The 14,982-nt window shown below is 33.1% G+C and overlaps 1 protein-coding gene across 1 annotated transcript; it reads left to right on the top strand.

Annotated features, from left to right (window-relative positions):
* The first annotated feature begins 3,327 nt into the window (after window positions 1-3,327).
* On the top strand, window positions 3,328-5,255 carry LOC106356414 (dof zinc finger protein DOF1.2-like). The gene has a single exon (XM_048736778.1). It carries the CDS (start codon window positions 4,091-4,093, stop codon window positions 4,874-4,876), a length of 786 nt encoding a protein of 261 aa, XP_048592735.1. The 5' UTR covers window positions 3,328-4,090; the 3' UTR covers window positions 4,877-5,255.
* Window positions 5,256-14,982: the final 9,727 nt, after the last annotated feature.

Here is a 14,982-nt window from a genome sequence, read left to right as displayed (position 1 = left end):
GGAGTTGATTTTATGGAATGAACCAAGCTGCTCCTCCGTGAAAGTTTCTTAGATCTTCCCCGTCTATCGCCTTCAGCCGTCGCATCGAAGCACATAATCAGTCGCATAAACGACTTAATGAATCCAAAGCTTCTTCTACTTGTTTTGGCTTCTGACATTGTTAAAAGATTGGAACAGTATCGATCTTTACACTCAAGAACACCAATCTTACGAAGTACGCGTACAGGAAAAAGTGGTAGCTTTAGAGATGTAAAATATAGAAGATTTACGTTACTTTTTATCTTGTTAGTTTCTTATATATATGTGATAATAATGACTATATATAAGCATTAATGGCTAAATTACAAATTGTAGTTTGATTTTTTATAAATTATATTTCTATCCTAAAAGAGCTATGTGTATGCTGTAAAATCACAAAGTTTTGATCTTTCTAGTGATTTTTAGGACTACAGGGTCCGTTTAGTGATAGTTATATCCTTATTTGAATTATAGCTCATTAATGTTTTCTTCTATTTTTGTTAAGTCTTTAATTAACGTTATGACTAAATCTAAGTATTCAAATTTCAAATATTGTTATCACCTTTTTAGGAAATATAATCTTCGTTAATAGCGTTTTGAAATAAAATAAAAGAATGAGAATTGATTTTTCTGGCTAAATCGAAGCTAGATTTGAATTTGAGTAATCCTGTAGCTTTTGGTAATGTTTTTTTTTTCCAACTTAGCTTTCTGTTAAGAATAAGAACTATTGATATTTCCATATATATATTTTTGAAATATATGCAACAAAAAAAAAATGGTCGCTGCGAGCGAATATGTCTCTCTCGAGATGATCTAGTCAAAAGATTAGTCAGACGATGAGAAAAATAAGGTAGGGCCCAAAAATAATGGTGCAAAAGCCCAAACTGAATCAGATTTGTCGCAACTATATACCATATCTCTCGGTCAAAGCAGCAACAAGTCTCTCTATAGTATTCTTTGACTCTAAACCCGGTCAGATCTTGGTTCAACAAATTTCTCAATTAATAGGTTTAAGCAATGGTTAGGACCGTTTCCCATGGTTTGTTTATCAGCCTTTGGTCCTTAGAGCATGATTAATAGAAATTCTTAGGATATATAGTTTTTAGCGGAATATAAGAAACCGTCTCTTAACTTTTAACTAAGAAAACTAAGAATCATATCCTAAGAACCTCTCATTAATTATGTTCTTAAGTATTAACGTTAATGGGGATTCGTGTGGTATTTGGTTCCCACCGTTCTAATTCTACGTCTAAAGTCATTCAAAATTGATGCTTCGATCGTTTCTGTTTCTTAATCATTTCTTTGCTTTTGTAATATCTTGTTGAACAGTATGATTTCGAGAAATCTGTTAATAAGAAATACTCATCATGCTAGACCTAAACCTTACAACCAACGTCTTTTTTTAAACGTATTTTCTTCTTCTTAAATCATAATACTATGGTTTTGTGGCTTATTCTGATCGTTTGAATCTTGATGATGAAAAGAAGAGCAACATATTCGTAAGTTTATGGCTCTTTTGGATTAACTGTTCCCAAATTATTGCATATGGAAGTATCCTAGCTCGTCACATCTCAAACGAATCTATGATCATTTGTCCTACGGAATTTCAGTATTTGGATCAGTAGGCACTCCATCGTCGCAGTTGAGGGGATGGACGTTCGAATACCTGTTCAGGTTCGGATCAAGTATTTTATTTTTTTGGATATTTCGATATAGAAATATAGAACTCGATTGGATATTTTTATATTTGACCGAATTCGGGTATTTGTAATTTAGGTTCGGGTATTTTGGATCGGTTTCTGTTATTTAAAGTTACTTGAAAATAAAAGCGGGATGAATCTAAACAAAAAATTATAAATCAAATAGTACTGGGTACGCTGTAAGATATAATAATACAATACTCCCTATGTTTCAAATTGATACGTGTTTTAGTTTTTTCACACAGATTAATAAAACATAATAAATTACAGTATTAAAAGAAAAATTCTATTGTGAACATCCATTTCTCACAGTTTTAAACCAATAAAAATTCAGAAAATGCAATTAATCTTATTGAAGTTTACCATTAACTATTATTAGTTGACAAAAAAAGTGCATTGACAATTTTAAAAATATATTCTTTTGAAACAAATTTTTTTTCTAAAACATGTATTTTTTTTTTGGAACGAAAGAAGTATTAAGTGAACAACAACAAAATAGGTTGTTAACCAAAAAGTGGGGCATCAAGTACACAAAGATGAAAATCAATATTTCACCAAAGAAACCTTAGAAAAAGAGAGTATCCTCTAATAAAATCAAAAGGTGTGGAGAAATTAAAGACATAACCATTAAAATCCACGGCAAAGACATGGTTAGGTGTAGCATGAACTATGAAAAAAAATGAATGAGTCTAAGCTACTAAAGATTTAGGGTTACTATATATATTTTCAGAGATTTAATCGAGGAACCCATCCGGGTATCTAATATTATCCGATCAGATTTAGATATCCAATCTGTTCTGATTCAATAATCGTTCAGATATTTTATAGATAGGATGGGGTTTGAGTTCGAATTTTTCGGTTCGGATTTGGGCATGAGATAAAATGCGCATGCCTAGTCGCACTTCATTTAAATATCAAGTTGTAAACTTGTAAATAATACTGGTAATTTCAATACTGGTACTCTAAATGAAATAAAACTTGTAGGTTTCATCGAATCCGAAGTTTTTATTTCAAATAAATACAAATAAGCAAATATAAATTGAAGTCAAAATCTTTCGATGTCAAAAAAAAAAAAAAAAAATTGAAGTCAAAATAAAATTCGAGTCAAACTTTGATATAGTAATACAGCTGGAATGAATAAATGCCATCCCGGAAAGAATTAAGGGTTGACTTCATAATTTAGATTATTTTTCAAAATCATTACATATCGTATCGTAAAGCTAAATTAATATTGGGATCGGAGCTTAACATAGATCTAGTTTTAAGGCTGCCCAATCAAACTTATATCCTCACAATTTGCTGATCGATCGACGATAATAAAATAATTGAAGAGAATTCAACTTCGTAGATGTGAAGGAATTGAGAGAAATAAGAAGAGCATAGCTTGACACGCAGGTGAAAGCACGTGTTCTCCCGTGCGTGCGGCCCTTAACCTTCCCGTTAATCTATCTTACTATCTCTAATGGTTGATATAATCGATGCTCTTAACGGTCATTAATTTAACAGAAAACTTTTTAATCAGCCATGAAAAATGATCATACGCAATACATCTCAGCAGGAAAACAAAATTTATCAAACAAGATGCTAGATAAGTAGATTTTATATGTTAACAAATGTGAACTGTAAAAATAATTATATGTTAACAAAATATATTTCCATGTAAACTACTGTAAAATAATTATATGTTTGAGCTATCAAAGTTGTATATTTGCAGAATAATTAGTTTGATTTGGCGCGCATATTCTTGGCAAATGGATAAACAAATGACATTAATATAAATTCTTTACCGTTAAAAATGATAATAATAAATAATGCATGTACCGACGGTTTGAAGTGTTGAAATGATAGGGTGTAGAAGAGTGCAAGTGGTCAAATGTTACGATGCTTTGTTTAATGCGAATTGTATTGTTGTCTTGCGTTTCACGATGACAAGATGCAGATGCGGAGAATGTAAGTGACTCCCATGATATCACCTACGTACAGACGTATATAATATGATTGCCCTACGTTAATATTTTTATAAGAGAGTGATTCGTAGGATATATTAGTTACTACAGTTTTACAATATTTAGTAGGGTTTTAATAAGTTTTAAATAAAACCAAAATCGTGGGTAACTTGCCGGGAAAGAAAACGGAAAAGGAGACGCACGGCTCGGCAACCGCCCACGTTAACTTCCAAACCCTACACTCATTTATCGATGCACCTCTATCTCCACACACACATGCTCTTCTTCACCTTTACATTCACATACATGCACATGCCTATACCTACTATATATATGTAGTCACATGTATCCGAATACACACCAACTGCCAACTTATTAGATTTCTCCAATCTTCTATCACAAAAACAATTCTTAATACAGTACAGAATGATGTTCCCGTACACCGCACACAACGTCTGCCAGCGTCAGTTTCCCTCGCCGGAGATTGAAATTCCAGCGAAATGGAAGATTTCATACGGACACGAGGAGACTGCTCCTCCTTGTCCTCGTTGTGCATCTTCCAACACCAAGTTTTGTTATTACAACAACTACAGCTTGTCTCAGCCTAGATACTTCTGCAAAGGCTGCCGTCGTTACTGGACCAAAGGCGGCTCTCTCCGCAACATTCCCGTCGGTGGAGGCTGTCGGAAGAGGAGCCGGAGCAGACGACAGAGCATTCACAAAAGGTTTGGTTCGAACGAAAATCTGCCAGATGGTCTTATCAGTGGGTCCCAGTCAAGCCCTGCTGGTTCTGATATTGATTTGGCTGCGGTTTTCGCGCAGTACGTGAATGCTCCGAGCCCTTCAAGTACTGATAATACCACCGGATCTGATCAAGATTCGCCAGTAACAACAACAACAACAACTACAAACACGCATGCTTTAAATTCATTGAGCTGGGATATATGCCAAGAAACTGATGTGAATCTTGGATTCTACGGGGAATTCAACGATCTGACCAACAAGATACAAGAAGATGAACGAGGTGTTGGTCACTTTCTCCAAGAAGATCAAGAGGAGATCTTTGAGTTCCAAGGTTTACTCGATGACAAAGATATTCAAGAGATTCTGGAATGCTCATTCTCTGAGGTGCCAGAGCAGTTAATTTCTCAGGGGAGCTTCATGATCAATGGTCATTGGAGTTCAACAGATCTTACAACGTTCGGGGTTTGACGGCCAGGACGATCGTTTCTTTCTTTTTAATCATATATACTTAATTTATTTACTACATAAAACGTATTATTTACACTAAAACTCATTCTTATAATGTTCATGAATTTATTATATCATACATGAACGATCCCACGGTAGGATCCGTGGAGTAGGTTGCTGTATATTCGCTTGAATAATGGATACAACTTACATTTTCTATGTTATTTAGCTTTTAAAGTTCTTATGCTTTGCCTTCTCTTCTCACAATTGAATAAATTGATATTTGATCTGTCTTGGTATCATGGTGTGTCATATCTAGGGATAAAAACCGAAGTAATATTCTTCTTACTTCTGTGACATTCTATCGGCTGAGCTCTTCGAGAGTTCAAGAAAAATTGCTGGTCTTGCGTTCATACACCTTCATACTGGCATATACACGTCTTCTTGGTCTTCCACCCGTTTTATCATACGGGCTCAAACAAAATTGCTGGGCTTGGGTTTTATATGTAACACCCACCCGCTACGACTAATAAGCCTTCCACGTCCGCTCACTTGTAAGGCATGTTCCATGCGATGGCAAGTGTGTTAAACTTTTTAAGGCTTGAGAGTCTTGTTTACTGACCGACCCTACAATCACTACATGACATTTCTCCGTGCTTTGGCCTCACTCACATGATACCGCAAAATATTTTCCGATAAGTTACCAATCCTTCCACTATTCTACCTCAAGTACACGTAACTCTAGAATTCTTTCTGGATGTGTGACCAAAAATATAAATATAGTTTGGACGAATAGATAGCCAAATCATTTTTTTAATCTTTCTATATACCACAAACTTGGATATTACATTACAGACCCATACATATGCATTAGTAAAAACACTCATGCTCTTAGTTTAGGGTTATCCTTCGCACCATTTGTTGAATATTATTCCTTGGGTAGTTCATCACCATCTGAATCAGAGAGAGCAGACAATAAGTTTAGTTTGCATCTCTATCAACCCGGCTCATAGGTTTTGTGGACCCAATGCAAGTTAAACTTTTATAAAAAAAATTTAAGTAGTTTTGTAAAATGCTCTTAAAGTTTTGGAAAATGGTTTAAAGAAATATTAGTAGTATCTAATCTATTAAAACTGAAGTACAAATATAAACTAACCCTTGAAATAATTTTTTAATTACACTTAATGCCATTCTCATTTTTTTCATTTTAACCATAATTAATTTTAATGAATGAACTTACAAATAAAAACATAACAAATCTCAGTTTCCTTAAAAATTGTATTTGTTACACCAAATTCCCTAATATTACGCTAAAGTCAATCTTTTGTTTCCTATATATATATGATTTTAATGGTGTCAAACATTAAACTATTTAATATCCTTTGGATTTCATTTCTCCACCCGGTCAAGTGAATAATTAAACCAAAACATAGATATAATATTTTTTTAATTAAACAACTGGTTTAACTGTGAAAAACACGCTCACCCTCACCCAATTGAAATTAATTTGAGTTAGTTTCAATTCAATTTTGGCACTCTAATCTGTTCCAGCCTCTTTTATTCTCTAAACTATGTTTCTTTTCTTCTTCTTTACTTTGATTTCCCTTTATATCGATTCGAAGTGGAGTCGATTTCCATGTCGTGAAAAATGACGAAGAAAACTACGTAATTTTAAACAAATTTCTGATTTTGGAATTAGTTTAGTGTTATGCATTTCTAATTCTTGTTCTTCGCTTTGATAGTAGTGATAATGATTCAGGGTTGATTTACAATATGATAAACAAGTTTAGTGTTATGAATTAAGTTCTACATATATTCTTTCTACTATGATCAAAAAATTTGAATTTCATCAAAAACAAATTTACACTATGGAAGCGTAATGGAGAAGAAAGTTAATAACATAATCTATCCGAGGATTTTTAAGAAATTAATTTGTGTATTAAACGAGAATCCAAAATAGTTCGTGTATTTTATTAGATAATGAAAAATAGTTTGTGTATTTTTAAGAAATTTTTTATACAATTTAAACACGTATTAATTAAATACTAACACCGTCGTCACTTCCGTTAAATATAGTTAACACCATCTAAAATAATGTGTAAATTTGCGAATTTCAAAATTTTGTGTATTTAATAGGCAATGAAAATTAGTTCGTATATTAAACATGAATCCAAAATAATTAGTGTATTTTATTAGCAAATGAAAATTAGTCCGCGTATTTTTGTGTATTTTTAAAGAATTTTTCCTTGTATTGGGTAAGACCTCAGTATGCGTATTTGATGTGCATGATTAAACTCATAAAACTGCACTTTTAACCACTTTTCTGATTTTTAAAGATAAAGGGTTAAAAGAATGAATTTATGTGCTTGTAGGCCGAAATTTTCCAGGCCTGACCCTGGACCCAATCTAAGTTCAACTTTTATAAAAAAGACATTTTAAGTAGTTTTGTAAAATACTCCTAAAGTTTTGGAAAATGGTTTAAATTCTAACCAAAATTTTGAAAATATTTTGCACCTAGTGCAAATCCACTTCTTTCACATGCAAGGCGCCAGGCCTAACGAAACAGAAACTAATTTGGGAGGCTTTCTCCCATCTTCCTACCAAAAAAACGAAACAGAAACTATAATTAACAGTTCTCATCGATCTTGTGTTGGTTTCGGACATACTACAAACATGAGTACATAGAACATAAATTCAACTGCTACTTATTGAGACCGTGGGACAATCACAGCTCTTGGATTGTTAGAGCAGATTAATGTTACACGATATACAAGTGTTTACCTTTGGTACATAATAAGGTACGTCTTGAATCTCCAATTGTAAATCTTGTCATGGCTTGTCAAACATGAGTTGTTCTTGGAATATGAATCAGTTTTGTTCTCATGGATTTTTAGTTTGGATATTAAATCTTGTTTTCCCAAAAGAATCAAATTCATATTTTTCACTCTGTTTTCTGGCATGTAAAAGTTATGTAGGATAAGAGTTTAAGAGAAAAAAGAGGTGAAATCAAACACTTTATTTTTTGACAAGACAAGAATTTATGAAATCAAGTTGTAGACAAGAATTTAGGTCGCTGCTATTGCTGTACGTTTCTGTGGGCAGGTGTTTTGTTGCTCTCGGTGAGCTGTTCTGAGGAGGGCCATTATCTTTAAGAGCGGATTCAACGAGAGGCCAAAATTACCGGGTTCAGACTCTCGGTTGAATTTGGTTCGTCTTTTTACGGCAAGCTGTTGATGCAGTTTTAGTCGAGCCTCGGGTCGGCAGTTGTATTTGTTGTATCTGTCTTGCTTTCGGTCTAGATTGAATCTGTGTTTAATTTTTTTTTTCTTTTTTCTGTTTCGTGTTATCTTCCGTGTTTCTGTCAAGAACGAAAAAACTTGATAATAATATCTTTATATTTTTACCAAAATTGTAGACAAAAGATGAAATTGAATTGGAAATAAGGGTTCTAAGAGTCGATTTGCGAATTTTTATAAATTGGTTATGTTTCGTAAACGACACGATAAAAACATAAATCTAACAGTAAAAATAATTAACCTAAAGTGCATCCAATATGGCTGAATCAATATAAGTTTGTGATTTATTGGGATCGTTGTAAAGTCAGTACTTTTTTTTTGGTGAATTCGAGAAAGTTCAGTATTTAAATGGTTAGTTTCTTTATCTTCTATTGGTAACTTTGCTAAAAGAGGATTAAAGTCTAGTATACAATAGAAAAGAATGAAAGCCGATATCGTAATTAATGCTTTAACTTGATTATCAATAACATATCTACCGTTCAACTTGCAATAAAAAAGAGAAATATGCGAAATTTAAATTTAGACCAACTAGCAATAAATATGCAAAATTTAAATCACGCCATGACGTATACAGAACAGTATAATAAAAACGGTTACTTTCTTTATAAGTTATAACTAGAGCTTGACCCGCGCACCCGCGCGGATGTTAGTTTTTTTCATAAATGAATATATATTTGTATAAGTGATAATATATATTTTAAAATTTACCCGTTTATTTTTTTTTTTTAATATGACATTTCTAAACACAATAATTTTTTTTAATATGACATTTCAAAATTTTATGATTATGTATAAGAAAATTGTTGTATACTCCTTATGTTTTTTAATATAAGTCATTTTAGAATTGTGTACATAGATTAAGAAATCATTAATTTTTTTATATTTTCTAAACAAAAACATCATTAAATTATTTATCTAAACACAAATCAACCAAAAATAAAATAGAAAGTATATTATCATTGGTCATATAACATTAAGTGTTAATAAATTTTATATAGAAAACCGAAAACGCCATATAATTTGGAACATAAAAATTCTTCTAAACGACTTATATAAAAAACAGAGAGAGTACTATTTATTATGTATATGTGGAATTAGTAAAATAATTACATATAATGTATGTAATTGCGAAATGTATATATAGAATTAATTATTTTAAAACACACATATTAAATAGGAAAAGACAAAGAATACTAAAATCTAGGTTTATTAATTATTGTTGCCATTATTTTTAGCTAGAATTTGATTTGGAAATACATTAATTGAAGAGAAAAGACAAAAATCCTAAAAGGTAGGTTAATTAATAACTCTAGTGGCATGTCATTGTAAATATAGTGGAAAACTAAGGGATAATCTAATTTTGTACTCCTCTTTTAATAGATTAGATTAGTCTATATTCTCTCTTTTTCGTCTGACTCTTAAGAGCATCTCCAAAAATATACTCAATTCCAAAACTCTGTAATTGAAGTTTAAAAGTGTTCTTCTCTAAAAGTAAAATTTCAAAAATAACTTCATAAATATTTATGTTTTATCTTTAGATTCTTATATTTATTATAATTAATTTAAATTCATAAAAGTTTTGTAAACAACTAAGCACATATATAAAAATATTACAACAATATTAACTAATAAAGTGTTATATTAGAATACAAATTTTAAATAGAAATAAAATAATTAATATTAAATTTTAAGAAAAATACCATATTATTCCATAAAACTATTTTTGTTATACATATATGATCAACTAGTGTATTTCAAAGTAAAAATGATTCTTTTTATTTTTAATTTCTAGATTACAAACTAAAAATTGTTGAAATCAAGTGATTTTAAACTTGTAAAAACATTTGATCTCAACAAGAAAGTAAAAGGAAAAATAAATATTGCTAAAAGACTGAACTTCTATAAAATGATATTAAAACTAAGTGAATACATTCGAACTGAATAAAAAAGAATCAAACAAAATAGACATCAAAGCAACAACTATCTTCGGTTACACAAAATTTGTTTGAGCATATGTTGGAAATTTTGGAGGTTCTAGATCAAATATACATGAATGCTAGTATTGTAATATTTTAATTTGTGTAATAGTTATATCTTAATGTAATTTTTGAAAACAAAATTTGTTGTTAAGTTTATTTTTTATTGTTGTTGTCTAAATATAGTTTTAAAATATTTTAAATCTTATTTTTAAGTTTTATTTAATTTTATGTCTAAAACTTAAATTTATAAAAAAAAATGAAATTTTTATGAGATGTGATTTTTTTAGGATTAATACGATAAATGAGAAAATATTTAAATCTTATAAATATGATGTATAATTGTAGGGACCAAAATGTAAATAAAAATATGAAATTTTAAATTTGAGGTTTTGAGAAGTAAAACTTCAAATATAGAGTTTCACTCCTCAAAAATTTGAAGTTATGAAGTTTTTTTTAGAGCACTCCAAAAAGACTCTATTATAGAGTTTGCAAATCTCTATATTTGAAGTTTCAAGGTGTTATTCTCCAAAAGCAAAATTTCAAATTTAACTTCAAAATTATTTTTAATTTACACTATGGTCCTTATATTTATCATAATTAATATAAATTCATAACAAATTTATAAATAACTATAAAATATATAAAAATATTATAGTACTATTAATTAATAAAATATTACACTAAAATATAAAATTACAAATAGAAATACATAATTAAATATTAAACTACAAGCACAATACCACATTATTGCATAAAATTATTTTCTTAATGCTCCATTTCCAAGTTACACAAAATTTGTTTGGAAAATATTTCCTGAGAAAATTTACTAGACTATTAGTGTTGTTGTAATATTTAAATTTTTGTAATAATTATGTCTTCATAAATCTTTTTTCTTAAACTGTTAAGTTTTTTTTTGTAATAGTCTTGTTGTCTAATTCTACTTTTAAAATATTATAAATCTTAATTCATTTAAAAAAAAAAATTATGTGTAAAATTTAAATTTATAAAAAATAAATTTGAAATATTTAAGATATACAAAAGTTTTAAAGATTAAAAATATGAATGAGAAAATACTTATCAATCATAAATATGATGTATAATTAATTATAAGAACCAAGATGTAAATAAAAAGATGAAACTTTAAATTTAGAGTTTTAAGTAGTGAAACTCTAAATATAAAGTTTCACTTGTTAAAACTCTAAATTTGAAGTTTTGAAGTTCATTTTTGAAGAGCAAAAATCTCTATATTTGAAGTTATTGAATTTCTTTTGTAGATGCTCTTAGAGCAAAAAACTTCATATTTAAAGTTATAGAGTGTCTTTTGAAGATGTTCTAGTAAAGGCTATTGAGGCCCTAATGGAAGTAATTAGGGTCATGGTTGGGACTCAGGAGGACCATAAATTCAGGTTATAGACCAATTCACTTTAGACTATTATGTGGTTTATAAAGTGTTGTTATTAGAGTGTTAGTGGAAAAAAATGAAATAAGAAAAGGATAATGATCATAGATCATCAAAAAGTATCACATTCACATTTAATGGTATGAACTAGATCTTGACCCGCCCGACCGGGCGGGTATTTCTTTTATGTTTTTAGTTTTTTTTGTTTATATTAACTGATGCATTTGTAATATTGAAACATAAATTTATATTGAAAATTAATCTTTGCAGCTATAATAAAAATTAAAATTAAAATTTTAATAAAATATTTTGATATAAATTTTAAATTTCCTAATTAAAATAATATATAGGTGGTCATATTTTTTCCAATTTCAAAATCTAAGTTTCCTTAAAGACAAAGAAAATAAATTTATAAGTACATAAAATATATAAACATATTTGGAACTATAATTTCTATTAAAATAAATTTGATAAAGAAAAATAATCTTGCTGTTGTTATTTATTTCTAGAGCTTGACCCGTGACCGTATGAATATTTACTACACGAGGAGGAAAATAGTCGAATCTGGAGCAAGACCAAATAGGGAAGAGAACGATGGCGACTAAAGACGACGAGGGCGATTCAGAAGCGGCTCGCGACGTCGAGGGTTTTCAAATCGACACTGATACCAGCGGGTCTCTGGCTGCTGCGCCGCAGGGTGGTGCTGTCGAAACCCAATCTGAGGAACAAAGGAGTTTGAAGGGAGGACGGCCGTTGTGCGAAGCTCAGGCAAAGGTCTCGTACTCTGAGGCTCTGGTTGAGGGTTCTGCTCAATCGGTAGCTGAGCCAGTTTTCGTGGTTAAGGATGGGATTGCGGAGGTAGCGGTTCCTGCCGAATTGCTTGAGGAGGAGGACCCTCTGTGGAAGTGTTTTCTGGTTGGTTATTTCATGAATGGGGCTCCTCATATTGGTTCGATTCATGCCACAGTGAATAGGATCTGGGGTTCTCCAGGGAAAGGTCCAAAGATAGATGTTCAGTTTATTGGGAAAACGACGGTTCTGTTTCGGATTGTGGATGAGGGAGTGAGGAGTAGAATTCTCAAGAGGAAATTCTGGCACATTGCGAAAATCCCATTGATGGTAGGAGTATGGAATCCAGAAACTGCGAGTGCTCCTCCCGACTTATCGGCCATTCCTCTTTGGGTTGACCTAATGGGTGTTCCAGGTTATCTCTTCTCCAAAAAGGGACTGAGTTTTCTGGCTCGTACTTCGGGTAAGTTCGTCAAGCTTCACCCGAACACCGAGAGATGTATTCGAATGGATGTTGCCAGAGTTTTGGTTGAAGTTGATCTAACGAAGCCTCTTCCAAACAAGATCAGTTTCAAAGGACGTGATGGTTCGGAGGTGTTGGTCTCTATCTGCTACCCATGGCTGCCACCGAGGTGCACATCTTGCTCCAAATGGGGGCACTCGGAGGCTGATTGTCCCTCTCCTAACAGTGGGCAACAGCAGATTCGAGTGCTGCAGACGAAGATAGTGGAAGATGTAAATGTAGAGTTGGAAGGTTTCCCTTCTAAAGAGGTGACAGAGAAGTCCAGTACTGAGATAGTTACGAAGTTAATGGAGGAGCTGGAATCTATGTCAGGGAAGGAGAGCTTATCTGGATCACTTGTAAATGTGGGAAAGGATCTTGCCGTCTCTGATGACTTTGTAGACGTCCCAAGTGGACTTGTTTCAAACCAACGCAGGATCTCGCCAACTCATTCCAAGGATAAGAGTGGTAGCAATTGTCTGTCCCCAAATGGGTTCCAGGCTCTTCAAGACATCCGTGAGGAAGGTGAGATTGAGGATGAAGAAATGGAGGAGGAAGGGAAAAATTTAGAAGAGGAAATCTATGCAGATGACATAACAAAAAAGACTTCGGTTGTAGTACACAGTCAGGGTACAACTCAGCGTAGCAGAGGAAAAAATCTGAGGAGGGCAATAGTAAACTCACGCGATCTGGTTCAGGCTGTTACTCAGCAGCAGAAGGGGCAACAAAATAGCAAGAAAGCTTCCCTCCGGAAGCACTGATGTCATCTATCTTCGCTTGGAACATGCGTGGGTTCAACCAGCCACGCAAACACAAAGCTGTAAAGTACTGGATTACGGCTGCAAAACTCTCTTTTGGTTGTTTACTGGAGACGAAGGTTCAAGTAGGAAGTTTTAAAAAAATCTTTGATGCAACTTTCCCAGGCTGGAGTTGTCTACACAATTACACTCATCACCGCTTGGGAAGGATTTGGGTTGTTTGGTCGGAGGAGATGGAGGTTTGTCATGTCTTGACAAGTGCTCAGATGATAACTGTGTGGGTAAAATATAAGTCAACAGGAGATACATTTCTCTGTTCTTTCATTTATGCGTCTAACTGTGCCATCGAGAGACGAGAAATGTGGAGAGAAATGGAGACGATCTCAAACACTGTGGCGGGCAGTTCAAACCCCTGGATTATCCAAGGAGATTTCAACGTGGCTTTGACCGAGCAGGAACATTCCCGCTTTACAGAGACTAGATTAGACTGCAGCACAATCCGGGACTTTCAGAATGCAGTCCTCCAGTGTGATATGTTGGATTTAGCTCAGGTTGGTCCTTGTTTCACATGGACAAACTGCCAAGATGAAAACCCAATCAGTAAGAAACTCGATCGGGTTATGGTCAATAGCTGTTGGTTAAGTGCTTTCCCTCAGTCTTATGCAACTTTTGAATCTGGAGGTGTATCAGATCATCTTCGTATGCACATTCAGCTCCGGGCTGCCCTCAGGGAAACATGAAACCTTTCAAATTTTTCAATCACACGGCCTCTCACCCGAGATTTCTTGAGGTAGTTGCTAGTGTTTGGAATGAGTCTGCCCCTCTCTATCACTCACGGTCAGCTCTAAAGTTTTTCCAGGAGAAGCTCAAGTCTCTGAAGTCGGTGTTGCGTGGACTTAATAGAGATATGTTTGGTGATTTGCCTGGGCGTGTAAAACAGGCCTATGATGATCTGTGTGCAAAGCAAAATGAAGCTATGCAGGATCCGCAAACTGCGACGTTTGAAGCAGCTTCTGATGCATGGGAACATTGGCATCACATCTCGGGGATTGAGGAACAATTTTTCTTTCAGAAGTCTCGGGTACAGTGGCTGGGGCTTGGTGATAGAAACTCTAGGTTTTTTCACAAAGTGGCTCAGAGCAGAAATGTAAGAAACACCATAAGGCGGATAGTTACAGCAGATGGTCGGATTCTAACCTCGTTACCGGACATTAAATCAGAGGCAGTCTCTCACTTTGCATCCTTCCTTAATGGGTCGGATAGTGATCACCAAGGTACTTCGCAAGACGAGCTTCAGGAACTATTGGACTATAGGTGCTCTTCTGACGATGCAGCTCTCCTAATGAGACCAGTATCTGCGAATGAGATCAAAGATACTATTTTCTCCATGCCAGCAAATAAAGC

This window comes from Brassica napus, chromosome A7, assembly GCF_020379485.1.
Source record: "Brassica napus cultivar Da-Ae chromosome A7, Da-Ae, whole genome shotgun sequence".
Classification (NCBI taxonomy): domain Eukaryota; kingdom Viridiplantae; phylum Streptophyta; class Magnoliopsida; order Brassicales; family Brassicaceae; genus Brassica; species Brassica napus.
The sequence above is the reverse complement of the archived record's forward strand: the minus strand, read 5'-3'. Positions and strand labels throughout refer to the sequence as shown.